This window comes from Myotis yumanensis, unplaced genomic scaffold, assembly GCF_028538775.1.
Source record: "Myotis yumanensis isolate MYYU_CA2020_CCGP unplaced genomic scaffold, mMyoYum1.0.hap1 SCAF_1, whole genome shotgun sequence".
In the NCBI taxonomy this organism is placed as follows: Eukaryota; Metazoa; Chordata; class Mammalia; order Chiroptera; family Vespertilionidae; genus Myotis; species Myotis yumanensis.
In genome coordinates, this window is record NW_027223752.1 from 173,717,030 (window position 1) to 173,730,156 (window position 13,127).

Genomic DNA, 13,127 nt, shown 5'->3' on the forward strand with positions numbered 1-13,127 from the left:
GAATGGTACCTGTGAACCTTTGGTACATGGGCGCTAAACACTGAGCCATGCTGCTGGGCTGGTTATTTATTTATTAAAGGTAGGTATTCTGTCTTCATTGTTGCTCCTTATGGTTTGGCATCTTGAGAGGAACATAGTAGGTTTTCAGTATATACCTTTACATTTAAGGAAGAATATAAATCAGAGGCTACTCCTTTACCCTATGAGCACTGTCTTCAGAACATTCTTCAAGGAAAGATGGTGGTATTTATGAAATATTTAGTGAGCGAAAAAGAGATGAAATCTTTCTTAAATTGATATAGGGTCTAAAGAAACACTTGACATTGTCTACATAAAAATTGAGGAGTGATTTTATCTTCTACATTGTGCCTTGCACCTCACCTAGTTGCGGTGTTTTTGTGCCTAGAATTTCCTAAACCCAAGGCTATTTGAGCTTATTTTTATCTTCTGTATCAATACAGCTTCTTCAATGTAATTTTACTCGAATATGAATATATCTTTTAAATCTTAAATTTATTTATTTAAAAATGTATATTAATTTTTCATCATGTTTTGAATTTTTCAGGTGAGATAAGCCATGCTCTTATGTAAAAATAGAAAACAATATGAATCTCATTAGTTGTTTGCCAGTGTTGAACTTTTGTTCAGATTTTTCTAATTTGTCCTATTACCAAAATCCTTTCCTGACCTAGCACTTTATTCCTAGTGACCTATTCCATCTACACTTTCTTTAGGGTTAGTTATTGTGCTAATTTTTAAAATAGTGATGGTGAGCAACCAGCACTGTGGTTTTTATTGGGCTTCAGAGAGTCCTAAGATTAGTTGTGTTTGTCTTATTTCTAGGAATATATAATGAGCATCAATTTAACTTGTGATAAGAATTTGCTCTCAGTTAAAGATTACTTAAAAAACTCTATAGAGGGTGGTTTTCTTGCTTGTTGTTAGCAAGTATTGAGTATGTTCACTTCAGATAAATAATTTCAAAGAACTGATTATCTTGCATGTGTAGGTCTAGATCTCATAATTGTTATGAATTTTGGAGATTTTATTTTTAGTACCTGTTCTGAATGTACAGCTTTGATTTGAGCTTGAACATTCTCAGGATTTGCATTTATAATTTTGTTATTTTTGATTAAAAGAAACACTCAAAATCAGGAAGCAACCTAAAAGTTGTATTATTGTAAATGTTAAAATATGTCTTCAACTTGCTCATTTAAATTTGCTTATTAAATTTAAAATATTCACACTTAAACTCAAATTTAGCATGAGAGTGTATAGAAAAATTTGTTTTTTTATGTATGCACTAGAAGTTTTAAAATTTGTAATCCATTGATTCTGATATTTGTTACATTTAAAAACATGATAATGCCCCTATATTGAATGAGGATACTTATTATTTAATCCATCATATGTAGGTGTATGGTTGAGTATTAATGACCCTTGGGGATTACCTATTATCATGCACTGTAATCTTAATTGAAAGTTTAAAGCAACACTCCCAACATTACATCATCAAAGGGAAAAAGCTGTTCTATAGTCCAAGGGCACTGTAGATCATTTATGTCTACAGCCCATCCTCTCCCTTGACTTCCAACATATGTCCAACTGCTTGTCTGACATCTTCATTTGAATTTCTCATTGGTATTTTTAATTTTAATGCATCAAAACCCAATTAAGTCTTGTAACATTTTCATTTGCTGTAATTCCAGATGAATAGCATATTAAGTATTGTAAAACACAATTCAAATGATTAATTTAGGCAAGCAATATTTTTGAAGGTGGCAAACTGTGAGCTGGTTCTTAATTTTGTGGATTGAGAAAGATTAAGAAAAAGAAACATTTGTTAACTTCCCAGGACAGCTACTTGGCCTCTTTTATTTCTCATTCCTATTTCTGTCATGACTATCTGGATTTTCTTTGAAACTTAAGTTGCACAAATTCCCTTCAGGATAAAGCTTATTTTTAACAGGATTGCAAAGTATCTGTTGTGTTGTCAGTATTTTTAGAAGGTACATATCACTGTAGATTTATTTTGTTGAAACAGTTATTTATTAGAAGCTAAGAGTTATTTATTAGCTCCTTTAATCTTTATCATAAAGATGTCCCTTTCCTCTTTAGAATTCTATTATTGGATCTTTACTACAAATAGATTTCTCCTTTGGTATTTTCCCACAGGTCTCTAAGACTCTTTTAAGTCTTTTTAAATCTATTTCTCTCTGTTCTGATTCGATAATTTCTTTGATCTTTAAGTTTGATGATTCTTTTCTTTGTCATCTTCATTATGCCATTTAGCTCATCGGGTGAAGTTTTAAAAAATTTGTCATTGTATTTTCTATTCTGAAATTGTCATTTTTTGGTATATTGTAGATTCTTACTAAGAGTTTCTAATATTCCATCCTATATAATAAAACTGTAGTATGCAAATTGTCCCCTTGACTGGGAGTTCATCCGGGAGTACCCAGCTGGCAGCCAGCAGCTGCTAGGGACCCTACCAGTGCACAAAATTATCAGTGCACAAATTTTGTGCACTGGGCCTCTTGTGTTGGATAAATGAGCATATGAGTGTCCGAGCAAGGGAGTGAATGGATACATGGGTGGATTCCTCCTGATTATGAAGCCCTGTAGTTTCTGCCTAGTCTTTCTGGGCATTCTAAACCAAATGAACTACAATTCAGATTCTGAGTTTCCATGAGATCATGGGAAACACAGAGGGAAACAGTCGCTGAGACTGAATGTCTGCACTGAGAAAATAGGGGCCACTAGAAGACTGGTGCAGACATGTTAGAGGCTTTGTGCCTAGGTCCTCACTCCTCACCACTCACTGACTGGATGACCTCACACAAACCCTGTGCCCCCTCTGGACCTCTTAAGGTGGAGGGTGAAAGCTTGCAAGTGCTAAAACTATGTGCCCTTATCAATGGTTGGATGATAAATTTTCTCCCAGATTCTGGAGGGAAAGGTAGACTTCATCTAAGGAAGTTTTCCTGACTGAATTCCTTTCTTTCTCCTCCTGGGTCAGATGAGATGTGGCTTTGGCCATTTTTCAGAAGGGCTCTGGGCAGCTGGAGAGGCTGTTTGTGATGGAAACAGGCTCTTCTCCTTACAACCCAGCAGGTAGAGTGTGGGCTCCGATCTCTCCAGCCCATACAACTGTCATTCCCAGAGGGAAAGGGGGAGACTTTATTCTGCTTGTAGGAGAAAGACCAAAATCCTGACCACAGCCTACTTGACCAGACCCATCTCTCCAACATCACCTCCCACCCCTCTTAGCAGCCAATTCCCTGAAGCATAGCCACTGGCTCTCTTTCTATTCTTAACTCCTGCCACTCTCCCTTTTACCTCAGGGCCTTTGCATTTCCCCACATTTCCCCACACCTGTGTCCCTTCCAGTTCAGCCCAACCCTCAGGGCTCAGCATAAATGCATTTCCCCTTAAGCCAGTTCAGTCTCTGCTTTATGCTTTTGAAAAACCTCAGACATCCCCTCCTTGGCACCTAGCACATCTATAATCCACAACTCTTTGGGTTATTCTTATTGTGATTCTTCCACACATCTGTAGACTCCCTGAGAGCAGGTCCAAGCCTGTTTTGTTCATGAATGTACCTCTGGTATTTGGTTCTGTGTCATGCACATAGTAGGCACTCGACAATGTTTGTGAAGTGAATACACCACTTGCTGTGTGGCCTTAGGCAAGTCTCTTTGCCTCTCTGGGCTTTGGTTTTTCCATCTGAAAACAAAGTGGATAGATGGTCTGTGAGAGCTCTGAACCCTCATAGGAAATGCTGGGAGATGGCCAGACTGTCATAGGATGGTGGCCCTGAGGCCTTGCGTACTCCTCATTACCCAAGGTCCCCTCTGGCACCTCTCCTCTCCATGGAGCTCATGCACACAGCCTATGTGATTTTGAATGGCTCTTTCAGAAATTTTCAGAAGCACCATCTAATTAGCAAGTAGAGGAGGCTCAGCATGGCCAAGCCTCACCACCTGTACCAGATGGAAAAGTTCTGGGAAAGTCATTGCTCAGAGGCAGGCAGGAACCCTGTCTGAATCGCATGTGCCAGCAAGGAAACCAGCCCAGGCTTGGCACAGCCTGGGCATCAGGAACTAGTTTATTATAATTGCTTGTTGGTACTTTGTATGATAACTGCTTTAAAATTATTGTCAGATAATTCAAGCATCTTTTCCATTTTGGTGTTTTCATCTATTGACTATCTTTTCTCATTTAAAAATCTCATATCTTTTCAAATCTTCTCATATCGTTTCCTTCATGAGATGACTAATTTTGGATTGTGTCCCAGATATTTTCAGTATTATTGATTCAGGTTTTCCTGAGTAGGATGCAAGGGTTGTTGTGCCCAGATTACAAGATTCCCAAGAAACCACATCAGGGAGCCAATTCGATGTAAAAGCATAAGAATCTGTATTCAAGTTAACTTGAACTCTCTATCCACCAGACCCACCGACACATCGGCTAGCCAAGTGGCCAAGAGAGAGAGAACCCCTCCCCGAGACCGGTTATATGGGGGGGGTTGGAGTAAGGGAGGAGAAAGGACTGTGCTTTGCCGATTGGCCAGGCACAAGTCGATGTCCCGTTCCTGGGTGTGGCTAGCAGAGGACGTAGCCCTTACCCTGGGGGAAGGTGGAGGGCGTAGCCTTCGCCCTTTCAGGGTGATTTCTTTCCTGAGCTTTGTCCTGATGGATTCGAAGAATGAAGTCGAAAAGGGTGGAAATTTATTGGAAGCAAGTATAGAATCCCATGTAGGGAAGGGGTCCCAAGGGGGTAACCCACCAAGTTCTTTTTTGCTAAGGTTTATAAAGGCTGTAGTTCTTTGTTTCTTCATACTGCCTTCTAATTGGTCACTCTTTTGCAGAATATCAGCTTCAAAGCCCAAACCCCATGTGGTGCCTCCCTTTTTCCCTCCCCTTCAGAGGTAGAATTCTTTCTCCTGGGAAAATCTGTTTTCCTCTTTCTCCCATTTGTTGGCATTTCTCTATCCTCTGTGAAAGTTTGTTTCCTTCTTTTTCCCCATGTCCTGTGGCTTTTTCTTATCTTCTGTGAATGGATGTCTTCCTCTCTCCTTATTTGGTGGTACCCATTGATTGATTGATTGATTGATTGTGAATGTATGCCTTCTGGCAGCTTCAGGCCTTCACCTATGCACTCCTCACCCATAGACCTTTTTATTCCTAAACCTGCCTATTTTATCCCTAAAACTCCTTTCAGTATGTTAAATTCTGGTTTCTACTTAAATCTATTTTAGCAGTCAGTCAATTTATTTGGGTTTAGAGTACACATCCTAGACCATTTTTGTGTGTTGTGGTTCAAATGTCAATTTAGTCTTTAAAATCTTTGCACTTTCATTCTGTTCTGTTCTGGTTTTATCTTACCTAGCAACCAATTTTAAACCTGGACAGTATTCCACATGATATTTCAGTTCTCAGAGCTTTTGCTTTGTTGATTTTGGTTTGCCCCATGACCCACTTGGGGATATACCCAAGATTTCATACACAGATTTAAACAATCCCTTTCTTCAGTTCACTCTTTTATGTAATCTACCATTCTCCTGCCACTCTAGCCTGGAGGAGGTGAGGGGCTGCCTTTGGTTGTCATTTGCTTAGAATGGAGTGGGGTCAGATGACATGTCCTGCCCTCTAGGCTCTGCAGCACCAGGTGGGGAGTAGAAGAAGGCTCTGTCCCACAATCTCCAGGACACCTGGGTGGTGGAAGGAAGGAGAGGGCTGGTAGGGTATAAATTATTTTGTGGTTCTTTCTGTTGAGGAGAGTGAGTGTAGTCAAAAGTCCTACAGGGATTTCTTGTTCCTGGTTCTTTGGCTAGTTAAAATAGGTTTTTCCTAAGGCATTTTTTTCTTTTCTGTGTCAGTTGGCATTTCCAGGGTGTGGGTTACTCTTGTGTCTAGGCTAGGATATATAGGAGCGCAAAAAAAAAAAAAAGTTAGGAATAAACTGCCCTAGGTCCTTTCTTGAGTCCGAGGTGCTTAGTCCACTTTATTTTCTCTACCCTTCAGGTCTTCTGATCACTGTATTTGATTCAAGGTTTTATTGTATGTAGTCATTTCCAGGATCAGAGTGAAATGTGCTTATTTATTTTGTCCAAAACGTAGTCTCTTATTTAATTTTCTTTCTATCTATCTATCATCTATCTATTTATTAAATATATTTTTATTGATTTTAGAGAGGAAGGGAGAGGGACAGAGAGATAGAAACATCAATGATGAGAGATAATCATTGATCAGCTCCCTCCTGCACACCCCACACTGGGGATCAAACCTGCAACTTGGGCATGTGGCCTGACTGGGAATCGAACTGTGACCTCCTGGTTCATAGGTCGATGCTCAACTAATGAGCCACCCCCGCAAATTTCACACTTTTTAGACAGCTGCTCTCAGTATTCTGTCTATGGTTTTTAGGTGGACTGTGTTTACTTCATCTTAACTGGAGCTACAACTCCAGTGCTAAGGTACAAGTATCTTTAGAAAAAAATTATTTTCAGATTATTTGTTTTAGTATTTAGAAGTGCATTGTGCATATTGACTTTTATATTCAGTGATCTTGCTTAATTCACTTATTCATTCTAATAGTTTATATGTAGTTTACTTCAGATAATTTGCATACAAAACTGATAATGTATGGAGAATTACTTTGTAATCCCTATGCATTTTGTGATGATAATGATGATGATGATTACCATGCTTTAGTGTACTGGCACTGGCACCCGAAGAATGTTGAATAATAGTGGTGAGAATGAACATCTTTATTTTTATTCTGGGAGAACATTTTAATATTTCACTATATTGTAAATATGAAAAGCAATTAAAAATAATTTTTATTTAAATCTAGCTTATTAAGAGCTTATATTGGGAATATGTATTCAATATTAATATTTTACATCTATTTGGGTATTCATGATTTTTTTCTTTATTCTCGTTATGTAGTAAATTACATTGATTGCTTTCTTAATAGGAACCCATTTTTGCAGATAATTGAGTAACATCGCATTTGTTTTAATATATTATCCTTTATACACTATAGACCTTATTTGCTAATATTTTATTAGGGACTTCGTTTCTGTGTTCATGGAATAGATTGGTCTTTAATTTTCTTTTTAGCAATTTCATTGTCATGCTTTAATATCATGATTATGGTCACCTCATAAGTTAATTTGATGTGTTGCCTTTTTCCTGTTTTCTGGAAGAATATGTGGAAGTTTTGTGATTTTCACTTAAATGTTTCTTTAATTCACTGGTGAAACCCAGGATATAATTTTTTTAGATAGTTTTTAATAACAGATTGAATTCCTTTATTTGATTTAAGGAATCTTTTTGTATATATTTTTTGTGCTAGTTTTTTCTCATTTTATCTAAATTTGAAATATATTCGCATAAAGTTGTTCATATACCCTCTATTATTTCTAAATATTCCTAGAATGCATAATTGATGTCTGCTTTTTTTATTTCTTACATGTTTGTTTAATCTTTTTTGTTGATGAGTCTTGCTAGATAGTGTATAACTTTTATCCATTTTTACAAATTATCATTTTGTGGCTTTTTTGATTTTCTATTCTATGTTTATTGTTCTTGTCTTTATTTTATTTTTCCACTTTTTTAAGGTTTAATTTGCTTTTCTTTTTCTAGATTCTTAATTCAATGCTTAGATATTTGATTTTGATTATTCTTTTTCACTATAAATTTCACTTTATATGTTAGCTGCATTCCACACATTTTCAATATCATATTTCATTATTATTTAATTTAAAATATTTTAAAATTTGTACTGTAATTTGTTCTTTGACCCCAGTGATTTTTATAATTGTACTAGAGGCTCGGTGCACAAATCCCCCTTGGCCTGGCCTGTGGGATTGGGCTGAAACCAGCTCTCTGACATCCCCTGAGGGGTCCCAGATTGAGAGAGGGCGCAGGCCAGACCAAGGGACCCCATTGGTGCACGATTGGGGCTGGAGAGAGATGCAGAAGATTGGCCAGCTGGGGAGGGGCTGCGGGGGGGCTCCAGGGCATGTCTGTCCTGTCTTGCTCAGTACCAATTGGCCAGACCCCAGCAGCAAGCTAACCTACCAGTTTCTTTAATTCACTGGTGAAACCCAGGTCATGTCATAGCGACTGGTCAACTGGTTGACTGTCTATTCCCTGGTGGTGAGTGCATGTCATAGCAAGTGGTTGAGCGGCATATTACAGTTTGATTGGTTGAACGGACAACTGGATGACTGGACACTTAGCATATTAGGCTTTTATTATATAGGATAGCTTAATTTCCAAAACTTAATGGATTTACTATTTACTATCTTTTTCTGGATTCTTTGCTTATTTCACTGGGATCAAATATATAATGCATATCGTTTAAATACTGGAAACATCATTGAGACTTGTTGTATAGACTATTATATGGCATATTTCAATATGTGTTTCCTGTATACTTGAAAAGAATACTCATTCTGCAGTTATTGGGTATAGTGTTCTAAATATGTCAACCATCTCAAATTTGTTAATTGTACTATTCGTATCTTTCATATTCTTAATTTAAGTTTTATTTGCTTGTTCTATATCTGCTTGTTTAAAACAAAGATAATTGTTTTAAAATCTTGAACTTGCAATGTGGACTTATTTATATTTCCTTTATAGCCCTTTTTTGCAATATCAAAACAAAATGAGACAGTTTGATGATTATTTTCAACTCTTGAATTTATCCTTTAAAAAATAATTATCTCCCTCCCTCCCATTTCCATTACACAAATGATTGAATTTTTATAAGTGTAATATGTAATTCAATTCAATCATGAGAAGTACCAGCCTTTGCTCACCATTTCTCTCATGCCCCAAATCTTTCCTAAAGTTTAAAATTTCACATTTCCTGCCTTTTGATAAGTATGTAATGCCATCATTGCACTCCAGTTGTTTTCAATTTAATGATTAAAGAATTTAAATTACAGAGTAGACAGTGTCATGAAAACTAAGTGCCTTGCCATGGAAATTTTAAGTAAGGAATAAATGATGGTTTTTTAGGGTACTGTGCAAGTGTTACCTTATATGCAAACATTCCTGTTATTGCTATTTTGCATGTATTATAAGCACATACTGTTGACATTTATAAAAAAAACATTCACAAAGGTTGCATAATTAAACATTCCATCATTGAAAAAGAAAAATCTAGAATTTCAAGTTTTAGAATGAAGTGAAGGATTTTAAAAAAGTTTTTATTTCCCTTAGTATTTTTAATGATTCTGTAATTGAAACAACTTATGGGTCTACTGAAGTTTTTTCATTAATAAGAGAAATACATAATTGAAGAGATTTTTGAAGAGAAAATAGAAGAAAGGACAAAATCCTATGTAATAAAGAGGTAATATGCAAATTAACCCTCACACGATGGCTGCCTACAACCAGGCCGGCAGGGGGGTTAGTGAGGGACAACCAAATGACCGAACAAGCAGGCTGAGTGGGGCGACCAGGTCGGCAGGGGGGGCAGTTAGGGGCGACCAGGCTGGCGGGGAGCAGTTAGGGGCAACCAGGCTGGTGGGGAGCAGTTAGGGACAACCAGGCTGGCAGAGGGGTGCAGTTGGGGGTGACCAGCCTGGCAGGGGGAGCAGTTGGGGGCGATTAGGCTGATGGGGGGCAGTGAGGGGTGACCAGGCAGATAGGCTGGTGAGCGATTAGGAGCCAGTGGTCCAGGATTGTGATCGGGCCTAAACTGGCAGTTGGACATCCCCTGAGGGGTCCTGGATTGGAGAGGGTGCAGGCTGGGCTGAGGGGATCGCCCCCTCTGTGCACAATTTTCGTGCACTGGGCCTCTAGTAGTTTATAAAGTTCTATGAACTAACAGTAACAATGGTCTATGTCAATGGTTCTCAACCTTCCTAATGCCGCGACCCTTTACAGTTCCTCATGTTGTGGTGACCCCCAACCATAAAATTATTTTTGTTGCTACTTCATAACTGTAATTTTGCTACTGTTATGAGTCGTAATGTAAATATCTGATATGCAGGATGTGTTTTCATTGTTACAGATTGAACATAATTAAAGCATAGTGATTAATCACAAAAACAATATGTAATTATATATGTGTTTTACGATGGTCTTAGGTGACCCCTGTGAAAGGGTCGTTCGACCCCCAAAGGTGTTGCGACCCACAGGTTGAGAACCGCTGGTCTATGTTTTAGTGACTTTTTTCTTCGTTGTAATAAAGTGAAAATACCTTTTGTGTATTTTGTTTTCTTCAACATGACTGAGTTATAAATATTTTGTGGTATAAAGTATTTTTACTATTATTATTTAATGACAAATAAAGGAATCTCTCATTTATTGTGAGGAATGCATTACTAAAAATGTCCTATAATTCAATTCCCAATTAAATTAATAATTTTCACATAGGAATACATATAAATGTGCGGGTACATTTATATTCACTGATGATCTACTGTAACTTAAGAACAGATTAGTGGCATTGATTTTGTAGCCATATCACTTATAGGCTTGTAAAAAAAATTTTTTTTTCATCATCCTTACCTAATTATGTAATGCTTTTTGAAGGGAAATATCTGTAGCATCTGTCCTTGGTTACTTTTGACACTATTACTTGTGATTTTTCTCTTGTTTTCCATGTGTGCTCTGAGTTATATAGACATTCTTAAGGGATAGTTGACACTTTTTGTTTCATTAGAATGTTATCGGTTTCATTAGTTTGACATAAAATTTTATGTAAATTTTATATTCCTTGATTTAGGTTAATTATGTATAATTGTATCTCTCTTAAAACAATGATTGGTTCAGGTGGAAATGGGAACTAAGCTGGCCCAGAGAATAGCCTAATATTGTGTTCTATGGTTGAAGAAAAAGAAGCTTTTGCTTTTGGATTATATAATGGATGGATATAAGGCTGTAATCATCATCTATTATGAAAGCCTGCCTGCAGAAGGAGTTGTCACATAGGAGAGTAAAGGGGTTTAGAGAATCAGAGAGAAATAGAATAGATATTCTGTTTAAGTCACATCTGAAACCCATCTTTCTAAAGCAGTGGTATTTAACCCTTTGTGTACATTGGAAGTTAAAAAATGTCTGTGGTCAGGACTACTTAAAGCAACATCTCTGGAGAGGAGCCATTGGGATCTGGGCAAGGACATTTTTCAAAGATAGGAGATATTTTGTTGTAACGTTGACTATATCTCCTGAAATATTATGTTATTTTAGGTTTGACTTATAATTTGTTTCTTTTTCTGTTACACATAAAGATTGCCTTTTAATTTCCTTTAAAGTATTTTCAGTGTAGATTAAGCACTTTATAGGTGATATTTTATTTACAAACCATTCTTTTACATTTTACTGGCAGGATGGTACAGCATTTCTTGTTTACTACTGGGTATTCATCATCAGACTGGTTTCAGTTGCTTCACCGTGTATCAGAACTGCAGTTTTTGGGGGGCTACTCTTTGATCTCATATCTATCTGAGTTTTGAATTAAATATTATTAATTTTTTGTTTGAGTTGTGTGATTTCCTTAGTTAGCATTTAGTCACATTTATTTAAAAAATTCACAGGATGGCTGAAAAACAAATTTGAGAAATAAATTCGAGTGCATGTGACATCAAATATTCTTGTTACTTTTTGGAATTTTTTCTTGGCCACTGAATGTCAATAATTTCTTTCTTTTTTTAATACTAATATTAGAGATCCACTTCTCACTCTTTTCTCTGAGCTGCTTTTGTTTGCCACGCAAGGCTGGCTGTTATTGTTGAGACTCAGGCCTTTTAACAGGGATGCCAATATTGGAAAATCTGCTCAAGTTTCCTGAACTGACATAAATTTAAATCAAGAAAGACTACAATTCAGACATGTAAACTATGTAGGCATAGGATGACTGAGGACATTGAACATGACTTTATATTATCTGGCAACTGAAGACTATGGTTAAAATTTTGAGTAGAGCAGTTAACTGGGGATTCTGAGATAAATGACCCAAGGGGGAGAATGCTGAAAACCTTACAGTTGATCATAAGAAAAGAGATGCTGGAAGGCAAAGTTATAGCCAAAGTAGACAGGAGGGAATTCTTAGAAAGTAAATTTTAGAAAATAAATGTTATTCTGTTTTTGAAGCAAGGAGCCAGAAGCAGTTGCTTTGGTTTGAATGGCCTGCTTTCTAAGTAGTTCAATGGGTAATTGCACTACATTTTATTTTTTCATAGATGAGTGTTCTGAGAGAAAAATGATCATCACCCTGTTGTCCATGTCCATGAATTCTCTGTCTTTTTTTCACTTGTGCTCAATACCTCCACCTCCCATGCCCACTCCCCAGACCTGTTTGCCTGCTCTCTATCTATGAGTCTAATCCTATATAATAAAAGCCTAATATGCAAATCTACTGAATGGTGGAACAACCCATGGAATGACAGGTCACTATGACACACACTGACAGCCAGAGGGCAGATGCTCAACGCAGGAGCTGCCCCCAGCCTTCAGGCCCCAGGCCAGCCAAGGTGGGTGTTTTTAGAGGTAGGCCTGTAGAGCTGTGAACTTCCCTCTCAAGACTGCTTTCACTGTGTCCCATAGATTTTGGATTGTTGTGTTTTCATTGTCATTTGTTGCCATGATGCTTTGTATTTCCTCTTTGATCTCTTTGGTAACCCAGTCATTGTTTAATAGCATGCTATTTAGCCTCCAGGTGTTTGATTTTTTTAATTGTTTTTATTGTAGTTGATTTCGAGTTTTATGCCATTGTGATCTGAAAAGATGCGTGATATGATTTCTGTCTTCTTGAATTTGAAGAGACTTTGCCTGTGTCCCAATATGTGGTCTATCTTTGAAAATGACCCATGTGCACTTGAGAAGAATGGCTTTGGGGTGAAATGTTCTGAAGATGTCAATTAATTCCATCTGATCTAGTGAGTCATTTAGGATTGATGTTTCTTTGCTGATTTTTTGTTTAGAGGATTTGTCCAGTGGTGTTAGTGGGGTATTAAAGTCCCTGCTATAACTGTATTGCTGTCAATCTGTCCCTTGATATCCTCCAGAAATTTTTTTTATGTATTTGGGTGCTCCTGTATTGGGTACATATATGTTTACCAGAATTATATCTTCATGTTGAATTGCTCCCTTTAGTATTAT

At 37.2% G+C, this 13,127-nt stretch overlaps 1 protein-coding gene across 1 annotated transcript in view; it reads left to right on the forward strand.

Annotated features, from left to right (window-relative positions):
• STPG2 (sperm tail PG-rich repeat containing 2) overlaps positions 1-6,751 on the forward strand; it is a 110,960-nt gene extending 104,209 nt beyond the window's left edge. Inside the window, exon 10 of the mRNA XM_070433321.1 lies at positions 6,611-6,751. Within this exon, the coding sequence (XP_070289422.1) occupies positions 6,611-6,751 (141 nt within the window). The remainder of the gene's footprint in view (positions 1-6,610) is intronic.
• The last annotated feature ends 6,376 nt before the right edge of the window (positions 6,752-13,127 follow it).